Here is a 17,691-nt window from a genome sequence, read left to right as displayed (position 1 = left end):
GGAAACTACAAAGTCCTCAACAGTCAATGAGAGGTCGATTGACGGAGAGGACTTAGCAGGGATGTAGAGAAGCTCAGTTTTGGCAAGGTTGAGCTTTAGGTGGTGGGAAGTCATCCACGCAGAGATATCAGCCAAGCAGGCAGAGATCCGTGTGGTGACTTGGGTGTCGGGGGGGAAGGAAATGAAGAGTTGGGTGTCATCAGCGTAGGAATGATAAGAAAAGCCATGGGAAGAGATAACAGAACCAAGAGACATGGTGTATAGCGAGAAGAGGAGAACAGACAGCGCAACATGTCACTGCAGTAATAAGAGCAGCTACCATCAGAGAAATAACCCCAGCCCAGGGCAAAAACTCTAGCCTAAATTAAAGGGTGATTCTCTCTCTATTTGAATAAGAGGAAAACAGTTATCCGGCTAACATGTACTTTGTTTGGGTAAATGACTAAATGAAAAAGACGAAACAAAGTGAAAACCTAAATAAATGCGCAAGGCAGACTCCGCCTCCAGCTAACCTATAGGGGACATAGCAGGTACAGAATTTCAGGTAGAGAGCCCAAACGGCCGAAATGTCAGGTGGTGTAACCAACCAAACATGGCAAAGAATGCCACTCCATAACTTGGTTCCCTAGCTACAGGATGAGCCGGGATTTACTTTGAAACCTTTCCACTATTGTATACCTTGCATTTTGCATAACTAAAGAGTGTGACGCACGACATTCACAAGCCGACTCTGCCTCCAGCTCGGTGAACACTGCACAAGCTGAATAAATGTGAGAGGAGATTTCAGGTGGTGATATCAAACTGCCGAAATGTTAGGCAGCGAGACCCTAAACTATGAACCCGACTAGAGTGTCAACAGGTTCCCCAAAACCTTTGCCAGCCCTAACTCAGGAAGTTCCTGAAATCCTTTTCATTTTAAGAACGTTCAAATCTCCCGACTACCTCTTTACCGGCTTTGTGAAAGACAGAATGTGAAGTGTGACACAAAAGCCCCGAGTCTAGGAAAGGCCCAGCTTATACAGATCACAAATACCTGTTCGCGATTACCAACTCCTCGTGCAATCAGTGATTACTGGCTACATGAGGGAAGCATGAATGTGTCAGGAACGCTCTCTTCAAGATGTAAATGCGTATCTGTTTGAGTACAGTGAAGTTAGCAATGTCTGATCATATACTCTCTGAATACAGTGACGTTAGCAATGTCTGATCATGCCCAACTAAGCAAGGCAACCATAACACAGAGGAGTATCAACACCCATTCCTTTCAATCTGTATATATATGGGGTGACATTGGCTCAGGCGATAACAGCAGTTGTCGGTGGGTTGCAGGTTCAAATCCCCCCTGGGTGTGTCAAAGTGTTCCTGAGCACGACATCTAATCCCTAAATGCTCCTGACCAGCTGGTTGGTGCCTTGCATGGCAGTCAGTCACCGTTGGTGTGTGAGTGTGTGTATGAATGGGTGAATGAGAAGCAACAATTGTACTGCACTTTGGTACTATATAAATGCCAACCATTTATCTTATTTTGAAATATACACATGCATTTCTAAATGTTAAACTGTTTAATTTAATCTATTCTTGAATAACACATATGTCGGCTTTATTGATGAAGTCATTTCTCTATCATTATGAATACTTAAATTCGTATTTCACCCCAAAATAAAAATGTCTTAGATGTTCTCTTACCTTGAAAATAGCTGAATGAATCCATATTGCATCATAGATTCTGTGCTGGTCTTAATAACAAAATCAATGGAAAAAATATGAACCAGCTAATTTCAGTCGAAAGGCTTTCCTGTCTTTACCATTCATTTAGGATTGAGCAAGGTAAGGTATGTATGGCAATGATCCTTTTGAATGTGAATTCATTTTGCCATTAGACTATTTTCGAGATAAGAAATCAGCTGATCATTTTTTGGTGAACTGTTTCTTTAAGCTTTCATCTTCAAAATATAAATGCAGTTCTGGGTGCATTTATTTTAAGAACTTTACAGTGTATGTGTGATGTCTGTGAGCCCACACAAAATATTAAAGTGGGTAATAAATGTATATTAATAAGGAGGGTTTAAAGAAACATGACAAGGCAAACCAGCACGAAAACGACCAGCAGAATTTATGAATTAAAACAAAGTGATCTGCCAGAACTGCCTCTGAGGCACTGCCTACCTTTCGCTCAGTAATATAAGTTGTGTGGCTAAACCAGCGGACTGCTGATTGAGGGAGTGTATGTTCTGGCTCATTGGCTCCACTCCCTGGCTGACTGGAGCCACTGCAGGTTCCCCAGGCTGGGCCACCACACCTGAGTTGAATCAGCAAATGAAATCTGGCTGTATCAGCTCCACCTGTGACTGCTTTTGTGAAGTACCAGTTTGGGAAAAGTGTGGAGAGGAGAGAGGGAAGGGAGGAGAGAGGAGAAAAGAGAGAAGAGAGAGGTCAACCTATTCAGTCTTTGTGGCCCCCCTTAAAAAAAAAAAAAAGATTGGTTGAAACTAAAGTTGCACCGTCTTATAGTAGACACTTTTCACCTTGTGGGCTGTACAATAAATCATGTTAAAAAAAAATTTTTATTTCTTTATTTATTAGCAGAAGATATGATATGATATACTTCTGAATATTTTTACTGCTTATGATTCTCAAAAACAGTTTAAACAAGCATGACCAGGTTAGGCTGGCTTACACTGGAATTTTCAGTGGGGTGGTTATTCTCCAGGCCATAACTGCAAAGTTGAAAACATGAAACTGATGAGACAATTTAATTTAGGCAACTTAAAATATTGGACATGCTTGGGTGCAAAAGAAGACAAGATGTATCTGTTTTAGTACAGTGAAGTTAGCAATGTCCGATCATGCACTCTGTGAATACAGAGAGCTTTGCACTCTTCTCTGGTAGTGCCTTTCCGGGTGCATTGTGCTGATTACAACACAGCCCCACATCGACTGGAGTAATACTGGCATTGTAGCTCTGCTCGGTGGAATTTTATACTTAAATTTAGCATGTTTTTTGTGCCTGACAGTCGTCAGTATGTTGTGTAGATGGCTGCGTCAGGATTCTCTATGCAGGAAAAACCCTGAAGTCATGAGCTACAGTTGCCGATTGTACATGCATCCTCGGTGGAAATGTTTCATGATTGTCTGATGTAGGAGAGAACTAGCATCGATATACTATACACAGCAGTTTAGAAAATGAACAAAACCGGGCTTAAAAATCAATGTATATACCAACGTTTAAAGACCAGGGACCTCATTTATAACCATTGCATACGCACAAAAAAGGGCTTGAAATGTGCGTACGCCACTTTCTAAGCATAAATTGGTTAGCGCTGCGGCTATGGTATGCTATGGTAGCACTATGGCTACCAAACAAAATGTTTTTCCTGGCCTGTTTCAATCTCACAGTCTGAGAAATTTTTCTTTTTAGCTTTGCCATTTTTGCATAGACATCACCTACATAGGGATTATCAAGGACATCTATACAGTGCATCCGAAACGTATTCACAGCACTTCACTTTTTCCACATTTTGTTATGTTACAGCCTTATTCCAAAATTGATTAAATGCATTTTTTCCTCCAAATTCTAAACACAATACCCCATAATGACAACGTGAAAAAAGTTTTTTTTTAGATTTTTGCAAATGTATTAAAAATAAAATCATCACATGTAATCACATGTACATAAGTATTCACAGCCTTTGCCATGAAGCTCAAAATTGAGCTCAGGTGCATCCTGTTTCCACTGATCAACCTTGAGATGTTTCTACAGCTTAATTGGAGTCCACCTGTGGTAAATTCAGTTGATTGGACATTATTTGGAAAGGCACACACCAGTCTATATAAGGTCCCACAGTTGACAGTGCATGTTGGAGCACAAACCAAGCATGAAGTCAATGGAATTGTCTGTAGACCGCCGAGACAGGATTGTCTCGAGGCACAAATCTGGGGAAGGGTACAGAAACATTTCTGCTGCTTTGAAGGTCCCAATGAGCACAGTGGCCTCCATCATCCGTAAAAGGAAGAAGTTCGGAACCACCAGGACTCTTCCTAGAGCTGGCTGCCCGTCTAAACTGAGCAATCGGGGGAGAAGGGCCTTAGTCAGGGAGGTGACCAAGAACCCGATGGTCACTCTATCAGAGCTCCAGCATTCCTCTGTGGAGAGAGGAGAACCTTCCAGAAGGACAACCATCTCTGTAGCAATCCACCAATCAGGCCTGTATGGTAGAGTGGCCAGATGGAAGCCACTCCTGAGTAAAAGGCCTGTGGCAGCCCGCCTGGAGTTTGCCAAAAGGCACCTGAAGGACTCTCAGACCATGAGAAACAAAATTCTCTGGTCTGATGAGACAAAGATTGAACTCTTTGGCGTGAATGCCAGGCGTCATGTTTGGAGGAAACCAGGCACCGCTCATCACCTGGCCAATAGCATCCCTACAGTGAAGCATGGTGGGGATGCTGTGGGGATGTTTTTCAGCAGTAGGAACTGGGAGACTAGTCAGGATTGAGGGAAAGATGAATGCAGCAATGTACAGAGACATCCTGGATGAAAACCTGCTTCAGAGCGCTCTTGACCTCAGACTGGGGCGACGGTTCATCTTTCAGCAGGACAACGACCCAAAGCACACAGCCAAGATATCAAAGGAGTGGCTTCAGGACAACTCTGTGAATGTCCTTGAGTGGCCCAGCCAGAGCCCAGACTTGAATCCGATTGAACATCTCTGGAGAGATCTGAAAATGGCGGTGCACTGACGCTCCCCATCCAACCTGATGGAGCTTGAGAGGTGCTGCAAAGAGGAATGGGCGAAACTGCCCAAAGATAGGTGTGCCAAGCTTGTGGCATCATATTCAAAAAGACTTGAGGCTGTAATTGCTGCCAAAGGTGCATCAACAAAGTATTGAGCAAAGGCTGTGAATACTTATGTACATGTGATTTCTTAGTTTTTTTTAAAAATAAATTTGCAAAAATAAAAAAAAAACGTCAAACGTTGTCATTATGGGGTGTTGTGTGTAGAATTTTGAGGAAAAAAATGAATTTATTCCATTTTGGAATAAGGCTGTAACATGAAATGTGGGAAAAGTGAAGCGCAGTGAATACTTTCCAGATGCACTGTATGCTTGTCAATATTAATTAAGGCTGTTTCTTTAACCATTTATGGGTAATTGTGGGAGTGAACTAGGTGGTATGTTGGGCCCGTGCATTTGTGGACAATCCAAAGTTGTTTTAGGATTTATAAAAGGAAATTGCGCACTGGCAGGTGTACACAAGGTTTTATATTGGATTGTGCTCGACACAAACTTCTGCTTACTCTGCAATGCCGAGAGAAAGAACCTTCCAGAATTGTTATGTGTCTGTTGGATGGCAGGCTCAGCAGCAGAGCAAGTGAATGTAAATCCCGCTGCTGTGACCCCCTTTGTGACCCATTACATTATTGGCATTTTGCAGACGCTCTTATCCAGAGCGACATACAGTTGATTAGCAGGAGACAATCCTCCCCTGGAGTAATGCAGGGTTAAGGGCCTTGCTCAAGGGCCCAACAGCTGTTCGGAGCTTACTGTGGCTACAACAGGATTCGAACCACTGACCTTGCCTGTCCCAATCATTTACCTTAACCACTACACTACAGGCCGCCCCTGTGCATCCCATGATAAAGTGAGGGGCAGGGCTGGACAAGGTGTTGCACTCCCTACAGTCGGCCAATCAAAAGCAGAGCAGTCCTAGTGTTCTTTAGCTCACACCACAAGAGACTGTTTAAGGCCATGTTAAGGCCATCCATGTGGAAAACATGTGGATCAGCCAGGCAACAGATGTTCAGTAAAATGTTAATGTCAAAAAGGCAAGTCCCATGTCAGTTCCATTTGGTTGATTAAGATTGTGTACAAAGGTGTTTTGATAATATTCTTTCAGTTCTGCACTAAGGAATTCTGTGATTCTGCACTGCTTTTGATTACCCAATACGTAGAATTGTTGAACTGACTTTTAGTTCCTCTACTTGTTGCCTGTAGCTTGTATTCAACAAACTTTTTACAAGCTCAGCTCAGTAACAGTGTATTGGATAGTGCCACCTGCTGAACGGGAGTGTACATGCACCTACAACGAGACAAAAGAAGCCAACATTTCCATACCGTGTGTCATGAAATATACTTTCTAGATTTTGTTGCGCTGACCCCTCAGTCATTTCCTCTTTTGCCTTCCTCCATGATGGCAATATGTCACACAGTACATTGCATTGAAAGTAATGGTAAGGTAAAGTAATGGTAAGGTCTGGACCAAGAAGGCTAAATCCATCACGGCCGCACAGAACCCAGAGAAGAGCAGCAGTGTGTGGAGCAGAATTCTTCCTCACGTCTATGGCTCTCCGCCAGACATCTGGAGGCATGTCTGCGCACTGACAGTGGCCATTCTGTAGAGGCGCGGCAAATCTGTTAAGGCCATATCTGTGCTAATGCTGCGCTGTGAGGAGACAGAGGTGTTCATGAACGGTTTCATTAACTGTGTGCTGCCCGTCGTATTCAGTGTCATGACTGGATTAATAAAAGCAGCAGGTGCTGTGCTTTATATTTTTTTATGCTTTGAAAGATTAACATGGTAGCATTAGTTTTGAAAGTAAAAGGTTATCAGGGTATAAAAAAGAAGATTTGCACATGAAATAATACTGATGGCAATTTTAAAATTGTCAGCTGGAAAGGAAGGCTTGCCAAAGTCAGCATGACAGATTCCACTGTGCGTTAAGAAATCATCTCAGCGCTTTTCAGAAGCCACCTACCTGTTATCGAAGTCTGCAAGTGTGTGACATTTGGCTACTGGTCTCTCCCTATAGATCCTGAATATAAGTGTGATAATGTCCCTCGGCTGGGGACTGTGGTCTTTAGCTCAGGAATAAATCACCAGATTTCAATCTGTCTACTTTGTCCCATGTTGACTGTGGTAGTAATATGTCATACATTCTGATTGCTTCATTTTAAATTCATTGAATTAATTAAAATTCTAATATTTGTAAAGTTCAGGCATAGTTGGCAAAACTCATCTTCGGATTTTGCATTGTAATGCCGTTCCCATTGAGCAGTTCACCAGCATCATTGAATAATAAACTACAGGAGTTTACATGAATGATTTTGAAATAGTTAAAGATAATCAGAAGCTGCAGAGAGCATTCATGTCAATAAAGAATTTATTGCTTACTTTCCTCCACTGGCTGCCTTTCATGGATCGCATCAAATTCAAACATTGGTGCTAGCCTTCCAAGCAGTTACATTACATTACATTATTGGCATTTGGCAGACGCTCTTATCCAGAGCGACGTACAACAAAGTGCATACCCATAACCAGGGATAAGTTCGCTGAAAGACCCTAGAGGTAAGTACAATTTCAACTGCTACCTGTACAACAAAGATAAGGACAAGGGCCATTTTTTTTTTTTTTTTTTTTTTTTTTTTTTTTTTTGAACAAACAAACAAACAGAGCAAAAGTCACCAAAGTTAACTATCCAAACACTGCTTACCTAGCCAACTAAAATACTGATACACAAGTCACAGAGACAACAATTAAGGTTCACAGGGAGGTAGGGAGGGATGGGGAGAGGTGCTGTTTGAAGAGGTGTGTCTTCAGCTTGCGCTTGAAGGTGGGGAGGGATTCTATAGTTCTGACCTCAACGGGGAGTTCGTTCCACCACCGTGGAGCCAGAACAGACAGTAGTCGTGAGCGTGAGGTGGAGGTTCTGAGAGGGGGAGGTGCCAAGCGGCCTGTGGAGGCTGAACGAAGAGGTCTGGCAGGGGTGTAGGGTCTGATGATTTTTTGCAGATAAGCTGGGGAAGACCCTTTAACTGCTTGGAAGGCTAGCACCAATGTTTTGAATTTGATGCGAGCCATGACAGGCAGCCAGTGGAGGGAAGTAAGCAGGGGGGTGACGTGTGAGTATTTGGGAAGGTTGAAGACCAGACGAGCTGCTGCATTCTGGATGAGTTGGAGGGGTCTGATGGCAGACGCTGGGAGGCCAGCCAAGAGGGAATTGCAGTAGTCCAGGCGGGACAGAACCATCGCTTGGACCAGGAGCTGGGTCGAGTAGGGGGTGAGAAAGGGGCGGATTCTCCGTATGTTGTATAGGAAGAACCTGCAAGACCGGGTCACCGCCGCAATGTTCTCGGAAAGGGACAGTCTGCTGTCCATCACCACGCCGAGGTTCCTTGCACTGGGTGACGGCGTGAGTGTGGTATCCCCGAGGGAAATGGAGAGATCCAGATGGGGAGAGGTATTAGCAGGGATGAATATCATTTCAGTTTTACCTGGGTTGAGCTTTAGATGGTGGTTGTCCATCCAGCTCTGGATGTCCCTCAGGCAAGCAGAGATACGGGCTGAAACCTGCGTATCAGACGGCGGGAACGAGACGAAGAGTTGGGTATCGTCCGCATAGCAGTGGTAGGATAGCCCATGTGCAGTGATCACAGGGCCAAGGGAGCGAGTGTAGAGAGAAAAAAGAAGCGGGCCAAGGACTGAGCCCTGGGGAACTCCTGTGGCGAGGGGCCGAGGTGTCGATACCGAACCAGCCCAGGCAACCTGGAAGGAGCGACCAGAGAGGTAGGACTCAATCCAGTCCAGGGCTGTGCCACAGATGCCCGTTGCTGACAGAGCAGACAGGAGGATGGAGTGATCCACAGTGTCAAAGGCAGCAGAGAGATCTAGAAGAATGAGGACAGAGGAGAGGGAGGCTGCTCGTGCGGCATGAAGTGACTCACTGACGGAGAGGAGTGCAGTCTCTGTCGAGTGGCCCGATCTGAAGCCAGACTGATGGGGGTCTAGCAGGTTGTTGTTAGAAAAGAAGGAAGAAAGTTGAGTAGAAGCGGCTCGTTCTATAGTTTTAGAAAGGAAAGGAAGAAGAGATACCGGGCGGTAGTTCTGGATGATGGAGGGGTCCAGGGTAGGCTTTTTTAGCAGCGGAGTGATGTGGGCCCTCTTGGAGGATGCCGGAAAACAGCCGGAAGACAGGGAGGAGTTGACAAGGGAGGTGACAAATGGGAGAATGTCAGGTGTGATAGTTTGGAGAAGAGAAGAGGGGATAGGGTCAAGGGCACAGGTTGTAGGGCGGTGGCAGAGCAGGAGTTGAGAAACATCAGAGTCTGTAAGGGGGGAGAAAGTGGAAAAGGAAGGGATGGGCCTAGAGGGGGGGAAGGGCACAGTGAGGGGGGCGGCGGTTGTAAAGGATCTGCGGATGACTGCGACCTTCTCATCGAAGAAATCAGCAAAGTCATCAGCAGCGAAGGAGGACTGAGGAGGAGGAGGCGGTGCGTTGAGGAGAGAGGAGAAAATGGAGAACAGTTTCCGGGGGTTAGAAGCAGAGTTCTGAATTTGCGTTTGATAGTATTTTGCTTTGGCGGCAGTGACATCGGAAGAGAATGCCGCCAGGAGAGACTGGTAAGTCATGAGGTCGGAAGCGTCTCTGGATTTCCCCCACTTCCTCTCCGCTGCGCGGAGGCTGGCCCTGGAGGTACGGAGGGTGTCAGATATCCAAGGACTGGGAGGGGATGTGCGAGGTGGCTTTGAGACAGGGGGACAGAGAGAGTCAAAGGCGGAGGAGAGAGATGAAAGGAGGGTGGCAGATGCAGAGTCAGCGGGGAGTTTGGAGAAGGATTCGAGAGGGGGGAGTGAGGCGGTGACGGTGCTGGCAAAGGAAGAGGGTGAGAGGGAGCGGAGGTTACGGCGGGCTGAGGAAGTGTGGGAGGGAGGAGGGAGAGGAGGATGGGGAGGAAGAGGGAGGGAGAATGAGATGAAGTGGTGATCAGATGTATGCAGAGGGGTAACCGTGAAATTGGAGCATGAGCAGTTCCTTACAAAGACAAGGTCTAGGACATTGCCCGCCTTGTGGGTCGGAGGAGAGTGTTGCAGGGAGAGGCCGAAGGAGTGGATTAGCGGTAGGAAGGCAGCAGACTGGGAGGCTTCTAGGTGGATGTTGAAGTCTCCAAGGAGAATCAGTGGGGTGCCATCCTCAGGGAAGGAGCTGAGAAGGGTGTCTAGCTCATCAAGGAAGTTTCCCAGGGGCCCTGGAGGACGGTAGATAACTGCAATGAAAAGGTTAGTAGGGTAGGATACTGCAACAGAATGGAATTCAAAAGTGGATATGGACAGGTCAGAGAGGGGGAGAACAGAGAATTTCCACGAGGGGGAAATTAAAAGACCAGTACCACCGCCACGGCCGGAAGGCCGGGGAGTGTGCGAGAAGGAGAAGGAGGATGAGAGGGCAGCGGGAGTGGCGGTGTTGTCAGGTGTGATCCAGGTCTCAGTTAGGGCAAGGAATTGTAGGGACTGGAGGGAGGCATACGCAGGGATGAAGTCAGCCTTCCGAGTGGCAGACTGGCAGTTCCATAGTCCCCCTGTGACAGCAAAGTCCTCACAGGGGGTCAGCGGGGGATAGCTGAGGTTTGAGGGGTTCCGACGCCGTGGAGGCCCACGTCGCAGGGGGGGTCTTCGAGGGAGAGAGCAGACTGGGATGGGGAGAAACATAACATCACAAACGGGGACGGAGCTACGCTAGCGTCGCTCTGACACGCCTATTTAAATGGCCTACAATTGCTCACAAGCAATACCAAATCAAAGCTAATCTACTGATAAATTCCACAGCTATTTAAGTTACTTAAGACAAATGTTCAATCACTCTACAGGTATGCAACCAGTAGAAGTGATTAACAGGTAATAGACAAACAACCTGGCTCAAGCCCTAACCCTTGCTGTTCAAATGAGCAATTTAAAAAAATCTACGTTACCGTGTCAAGAGGAAAACCCGCAGCGATACTAAACACCTGGTCAGAATGATGCACTTACTGACTAAGGACAACTTTCGCCAGTCTAATATACGCTAGCGTCGCTCTGACACGCCTATTTAAATGGCCTACAATTGCTCACAAGCAATACCAAATCAAAGCTAATCTACTGATAAATTCCACAGCTATTTAAGTTACTTAAGACAAATGTTCAATCACTCTACAGGTATGCAACCAGTAGAAGTGATTAACAGGTAATAGACAAACAACCTGGCTCAAGCCCTAACCCTTGCTGTTCAAATGAGCAATTTAAAAAAATCTACGTTACCGTGTCAAGAGGAAAACCCGCAGCGATACTAAACACCTGGTCAGAATGATGCACTTACTGACTAAGGACAACTTTCGCCAGTCTAATATACGCTAGCGTCGCTCTGACACGCCTATTTAAATGGCCTACAATTGCTCACAAGCAATACCAAATCAAAGCTAATCTACTGATAAATTCCACAGCTATTTAAGTTACTTAAGACAAATGTTCAATCACTCTACAGGTATGCAACCAGTAAGGGGTAAGGGGTTAAGGGGTCTGCCCTAGCTTACCTCCAAAAAATCATCAGACCCCCTGCCAGACCTCTTCGCTCAGCCTCCACAGGCCACTTGGCACCTCCCCCTCTCCGAACTTCCACCTCACGCTCACGACTACTGTCTGTTCTGGCTCCACGGTGGTGGAACGAACTCCCCGTTGAGGTCAGAACTGTAGAATCTCTTCCCATCTTCAATCGCAAACTGAAGACGCACCTCTTCAAGCTGCACCTCTCCCTGTCCCTCCCTACCTCCCTGTAAACCTTAATTGTTCTCTTTCTGTAATTTACTTGTGTATCAGGATGTTTTAGTTTGGCTAGGTAAGCAGTGTTTGGCTAGTTAAGGGGTTTGTTCATAGATTTGCGTGTTGCGGTTTAAAAAATCACAAAAAAACAAAAAAAACAAAAAACAAATAGGCCCTGGTCCTTATATTTGTTGAGCAGGTAGCAGTTTAAATTGTACTTCCCTCTAGGGTCTTTCAGCGCACTTATCCTTGGTTATGGGTATGCACTTTGTTGCACGTCGCTCTGGATAAGAGCGTCTGCCAAATGCCATTAATGTAATGGAATGTAATGGTACATCTTTGGAATTACTTCTTGCCTATGACCCTCTGGTGCAATTTTTTTAAATCTTTGGAGAGATTTCTTATAAACCAATTATTGTATTCTGCGCATTTTAAAACCAACACTGTTTTTAGTGTATACACAAAGTAAAAACACACGTTTGCTATTTCTGTGTGAATGGGCAGTCTTTAGCATAGTGATTAAAGTACATATGCAAGGTCGGGGGTTTGATCACTGGTCCCTGGTGAAATCCCATGATCAAATCTGTGCAGCTGTTGGGCCTTTCAGCAAGCCCCTTAACCCCACATTTCTCCAGGGGCGGATGTCTCCTGCATATTCTCATCAACTGTGAGTCACTTTGGATAAAAGCATCAGCCAAATAACATGAATGTGTGCTGTAATTGTTTCATGTTGGCCATTTGATCTAATATGTCACTTTCACAAAAGATCAAGTGTAGAAACCTTTAGAGACCCCAACAGATACCCTAACATCCAAAATGTACATGGATCTTAGTTTCCCCATTGCCATTTATCTGTTATATGAAACAGAGTCTAGGTACACGTTTTAGCAGTTAGCAAGGTCTGGCACTGCTGCTCAAATAAACCAGGTACATGAAGTTATGTGTCTTACCGTAAATCCTCAAATTGTGGCCGGGGTCTTTTATTTACTTCGGCTGCACAAAGCACAGGCCTTTATTTGGGGCAGGCTTGTATTCGAGGCAGGCCTTTATTTCTTATAATCTTCTGTTGTAGAATTTTATTCTTAGAAATAAAGTATAAATAAAAGGCTACACTTAAAGTGGGCCAACACTGTTCAACACTTCCTGAAACCTTTCAGAAATCAATTAGTGTAGGCTAATCAGGAACACCGTTTGGTAAGTCATAATGTCAGTCTTAACAGACTTAGTTTATTGCAAATATTCTCAAACACAATAAATCACATGCAAGTCCAGAATCCATAAAATAACAACTTGCCAGACACGCCTTCATGAACAATAACAAATTAGCGTAGATAACAGCAAGTTAAGGATCTTTTTTTCCTAAAGTGCGTTTTATTGTGAGACATGCGTTTCATTTGGAGCAGCATACTATCAAAAGATTTTCGCTTCGGTTTGGGATTTAATTTACTTTTGGACTGTTTGATTCTATTGCTAAATGTTGGGACTGATGGGCACTGAAATCTGGGGGGTATTTGATGGTTCACTGTTAAGTTTTATGTAGTTGAAAGCGTGTCAGGATTTCCACCCGTCTGTTTATTGCGAGCCAAGGCAGCCACTTTCATTCATTCATTGAACGTGCGCTGTGCTGTAAATACACAGAAACCTTATTCCGTAGCCAAGTAGCCTAAATTGAGTTAATTTTAAATTTTACCTGATTTACTTTTTATTAAATTTGTAGGCTGGAATGCTTCGCGGCAACAATTGTGTTTAAATGTATACTGCTTCAGCTTTGGCAAGCTACTCAGAAGGGGGCGGCAAGCGACTGGTTCTCTAGCTTGAGAGCAACATGTTGGAGACCCATGGTGTAGGACAACGACTTTTCATTGGCAACAGTATTAAACCAACCAACAATATAAAATATTAAGAAGAGCTCTTTTATTTCATTGAGTTAAATTGAAACAATGTCTTCTAGTGCTCATGGACTGATAGCCCTACTGGTGGGCAATTTTACCCCAGCTTGTATTTGGGGGCCGGCCTTTATTTGTCCGAATCGACCACGCCCCCGGCTATTATCCGAGGCCCGGCTTCAAATAGAATCCCGGACACAATTTGAGGATTTACGGTATATTGTCATAAGTTGCTCCCGACAAGTACAGGAATGCTAAATGAACGTATTCTAATGATGCCTCTCAGTCCATTGCAGCACAGCTTGAACAGATTCAAGCACAGCTTGAACAGAACAGATTCACAACCACAGCTCACAAATACAAGGGCTAATTTTTTTGTATTCACAAACTCAAGTTCATTGAGTTCATCCCAATGTGCCAAATGCCAATAATGCTTTAGAGAAGAAAGAAGAATCTCTGATTTAGTTAAGGATAAACGGTGACTAAATTTAGTCTGATGTTTGGTGTAAGAAATGGATGGATGCAATGGGCTGTCCTTGTGCAAAACATTTGCGTTCTCAGGAACACTTTGCACACTTTAATATGCTCCTTTAAATTGTGTTTGGTGGGTGAAAACATCACCTTATCTCAGTATCCCAAATGACCAGGAATCTCTGTGTGTTTTATTGGCTGTATCTCATACATATCCATAGCTGCATTTTCCATTGTAACATTATGGGCTGTATGCCTGCAGCCCCAGATCGGTAGAATGAAGTGAGGGTAATAATGGTCTCCACAGTTTTATAAGAGTGGATACCGTGAATCTCATTGGATGTTTATGGTCCATGCACTCTGCAGACAGGAGTGCTAATAACCATGAACAGTGGCGTGATAACCATGAACAGTGGCGTGATAACCATGAACAGTGACGTGATAACCATGAACAGTGAAGTGATAACCATGAACAGTGGCGTGATAACCATGAACAGTGGCGTGATACGGTAGAAAGAAAACACTCCTCTGTGCGCGCTCCATCATTTTGACATACGTCACTCTTCCACGTGTTCAGCCCCGAGATACGAAAGTAATATTAAGCCAGAGTCCAAATACACAATCTGTTTCCTTCCTGAATAAATTGTTGCGAGGCACACTCGTATGTTTGTGTGTCTGTGTGAGAGAGAGAATGAGGCAGTGAATCTGTAGGGTGGAACGGTGCATATGTGAAATCTGGTACAAACACCTATTAATCAGTGCAGGATCATGAAGGTATCTCTCTCTCCCTGACAGCTCCAAAACTGTCAGCACCACTTTTTCTATCAGCTCCCGTTTATGTTCGAAGCCAATTAAAATGTATATTTAGATTTATATCCTGAAGGTCTGACTCAAAGGGAGACGGGAGACTGGAGTGCAGAAGCCGGAGCGTAAGGCTGGGCCGAAGCAGAGCCGAGCCTTAAGGGCTAGTGCGCATTTCCAAGGGCAACCGCAATTAAAAGTTGAGGGAGCAAGAAAAAAAAAGAAAAAAACACTTTTTGCCATTTCTCAGCTCACCGCCGAATAGCTTTCATTAATATTGTAAAATCACACATCTGTACTGTACATAGGGAACTATTCCAAGTCTGAGTTTTTGGCTTGTTTATTTCCTAATGGTTTATGCAGAAATTAACAGTGAAGTAGAAATGTTCGTAGGCATCACAAGTCATTTGCTCCCATAAAACCACATGCCTCCGCACTTGCATTTTGCAGTGTCACTTCATTAATCCAAGGGCTTTATAGAAATCCTACATTTAATGTGTTGTAAAACCCAGTTTAACTTCCTGCACATTGGTTGTAACCCACTGTACATACTGAATGTGTGCATTTTCTTCAAATGTGGCCATATTTTTTGTTTGTTTTCTCAGTTGTTCACAAACTCCTGACAATCAGAGTCCTTGCTAATCAGAGTGCACAGTACCAGACCTGGGTTAATACGTTATTGTTTTGGATTCAAATACTTTTCTGCACTTGATTGATCTTTCCTGGTGCAATTGAGCCAACTGAGAGTAGAAGGGATTTTTCTTGCCATTTTTAAAATTTCATAGGTTCCAATAAACCAGACAAGCTCAGCAAAGTGGAGAAAACTGTGCAGAAAATGTCTGCACAGTACACAAGCACACAGTCAGCAGGACAGAAGGTCGTTGAGGATAAGTGTGTGTGGTTCATTAGGTGTTTTACTGTGTGTGTGTGTGTGTGTGTGTGTGTCAAATAAAATCAATTTGCGGTTTTTATAGAAAGAAGTAACAGAAGGGCAAATAGGCAAATACCTGGCATGAACCTCCAAATAGCGTGCACATGAGTAAAAAAAAATAATAATGATAGAACTCCCTGATACGAAAAATCTCAGGAGGAACATAAGTATAGAGGGGGAGCCCATTCTCATTGGCCAACCCAGTGCAAAGTAAAGGTAGAATAGATGTTTTTTACCTGTTTGTTTCAGACATTCATGAGTGTTTTTTGACCCGTGTATGTGTGTGTGTGTTTCCGACATTCATGAATTCATGAGTGTTTTTGACCTGTGTATGTGTGTGTGTTTCAGACATTGACGAGTGTGCCACGCAGACACACACGTGCCTGAGTGACGCGGCGTGTGTGAACCTGCCAGGCTGGTTTGACTGCCTGTGTCCTGAGGGCCCTGCGTGTAGTGGGGACTGTCCCCACCAGGACAGCATCAAGCACAACGGCCAGGTGTGGAGCCTGCAGCAGGACCACTGCTCCATCTGCACCTGCAAGGCGAGTGCCACTACACACACACACACACACACATACACATACACACACACACTCACACACACTCACACACATACATATACACACACGCATAGACATACACACACACACACACATACACACACACGCATACATATACACTCACACACTCACACACACTCACACACTCTCACACACACACACACACACACATACATATACACACACAAACACATACACACACACACACTCACACACACACACACACACACGCATACATATACACGCACACACTCACACGCGCATACACATACACACACGCATACACACACACACACACACACACGGATGCATACACACACACACACACACACACTCACACACGCACACACACACATGCATACATATACACTCACACACACACTCACACACACACACACGCATACACATACACACACACTCACACACGCACACGCATACACATACACACACATACATATACACACACACACTCACACTCACACACACACACATACACACACACACACGCATACACATACACACACACTTACACATACACACGCATACATATACACTCACACACTCACACACACACACGCATACATATACACTCACACACTCACACACGCACACACACACACACACCCATACATATACACTCACACACTCACACACACACACACACACACATGCATACACATACACACACGCACTTGTGTACATACACACACACACTCAGACACACATGCACTCACACACGCATGCACACACGCACACGCACACGCATACATATATACATACACACACACACTCACACAGGCAAATGCATACACATACACACACACACGCAAAGATGCATGCACACACGCACTCAGCACTCACACTACCATACACGAGAATCACACAAATTTGTGTGAAACAGTAGTTTTGAACATGTACAGGAATGCTGTAAAGACACGCACTAACCAATTGTAAAAAATTTTGGATCACTGAAATTTGTTGATCTAGGTACTGGGTATCAAAAGATGGAAAAATATTGTTGCAAATCCAATTAGAAATATAAAATAGCCTATGCTTCTGTATGTCATTTGATCTTGGTTTATAATTAATATAATTATATTAATGAGAAAAGATTAAGAAACTGCAGTGGTCTTATTAATTTAAAACATGTAAAAACCTATTAATATTATGTGTCAATAGGTGCATTGGGAAATGAAGATTCTAAGGTTTCTGTCAATATGGTCGCTGTATCTGTATGGTAACATCTCACAAAGTTAATCATCCAAATAGAGAGGAAAGTTGATCTGATCTTGTCGGTGTCGCTGGCGACACTCCTAAGGGTTAATTTAGCAACATTTAAAGTAGTCAGTTCATTGAAATTCTGTAATATTTTTCTTACCTTGCATAGTCAATAGGCCAGTTGCTTTCACAAACTGTCCGAGGCCTCCTGCTGCAGTATAGACATGCAGAAAATCAGAACCCTTTAAGAGTACAATCAAC

General features: G+C 44.2%; 1 protein-coding gene across 1 annotated transcript in view; it reads left to right on the top strand.

Annotated features, from left to right (window-relative positions):
• Nucleotides 1-17,691, top strand: part of LOC133111125 (protein kinase C-binding protein NELL1-like) — a 328,107-nt gene that overhangs the window by 298,675 nt on the left and 11,741 nt on the right. The window contains exon 17 of the mRNA XM_061221274.1: nt 16,001-16,194. Within this exon, the coding sequence (XP_061077258.1) occupies nt 16,001-16,194 (194 nt within the window). The remainder of the gene's footprint in view (nt 1-16,000; nt 16,195-17,691) is intronic.

This window comes from Conger conger, chromosome 15 (assembly GCF_963514075.1).
Source record: "Conger conger chromosome 15, fConCon1.1, whole genome shotgun sequence".
NCBI classification, from domain to species: Eukaryota; Metazoa; Chordata; class Actinopteri; order Anguilliformes; family Congridae; genus Conger; species Conger conger.
Note: the sequence above shows the minus strand (reverse complement) of the source record. Positions and strands in the feature narration are given on the sequence as shown.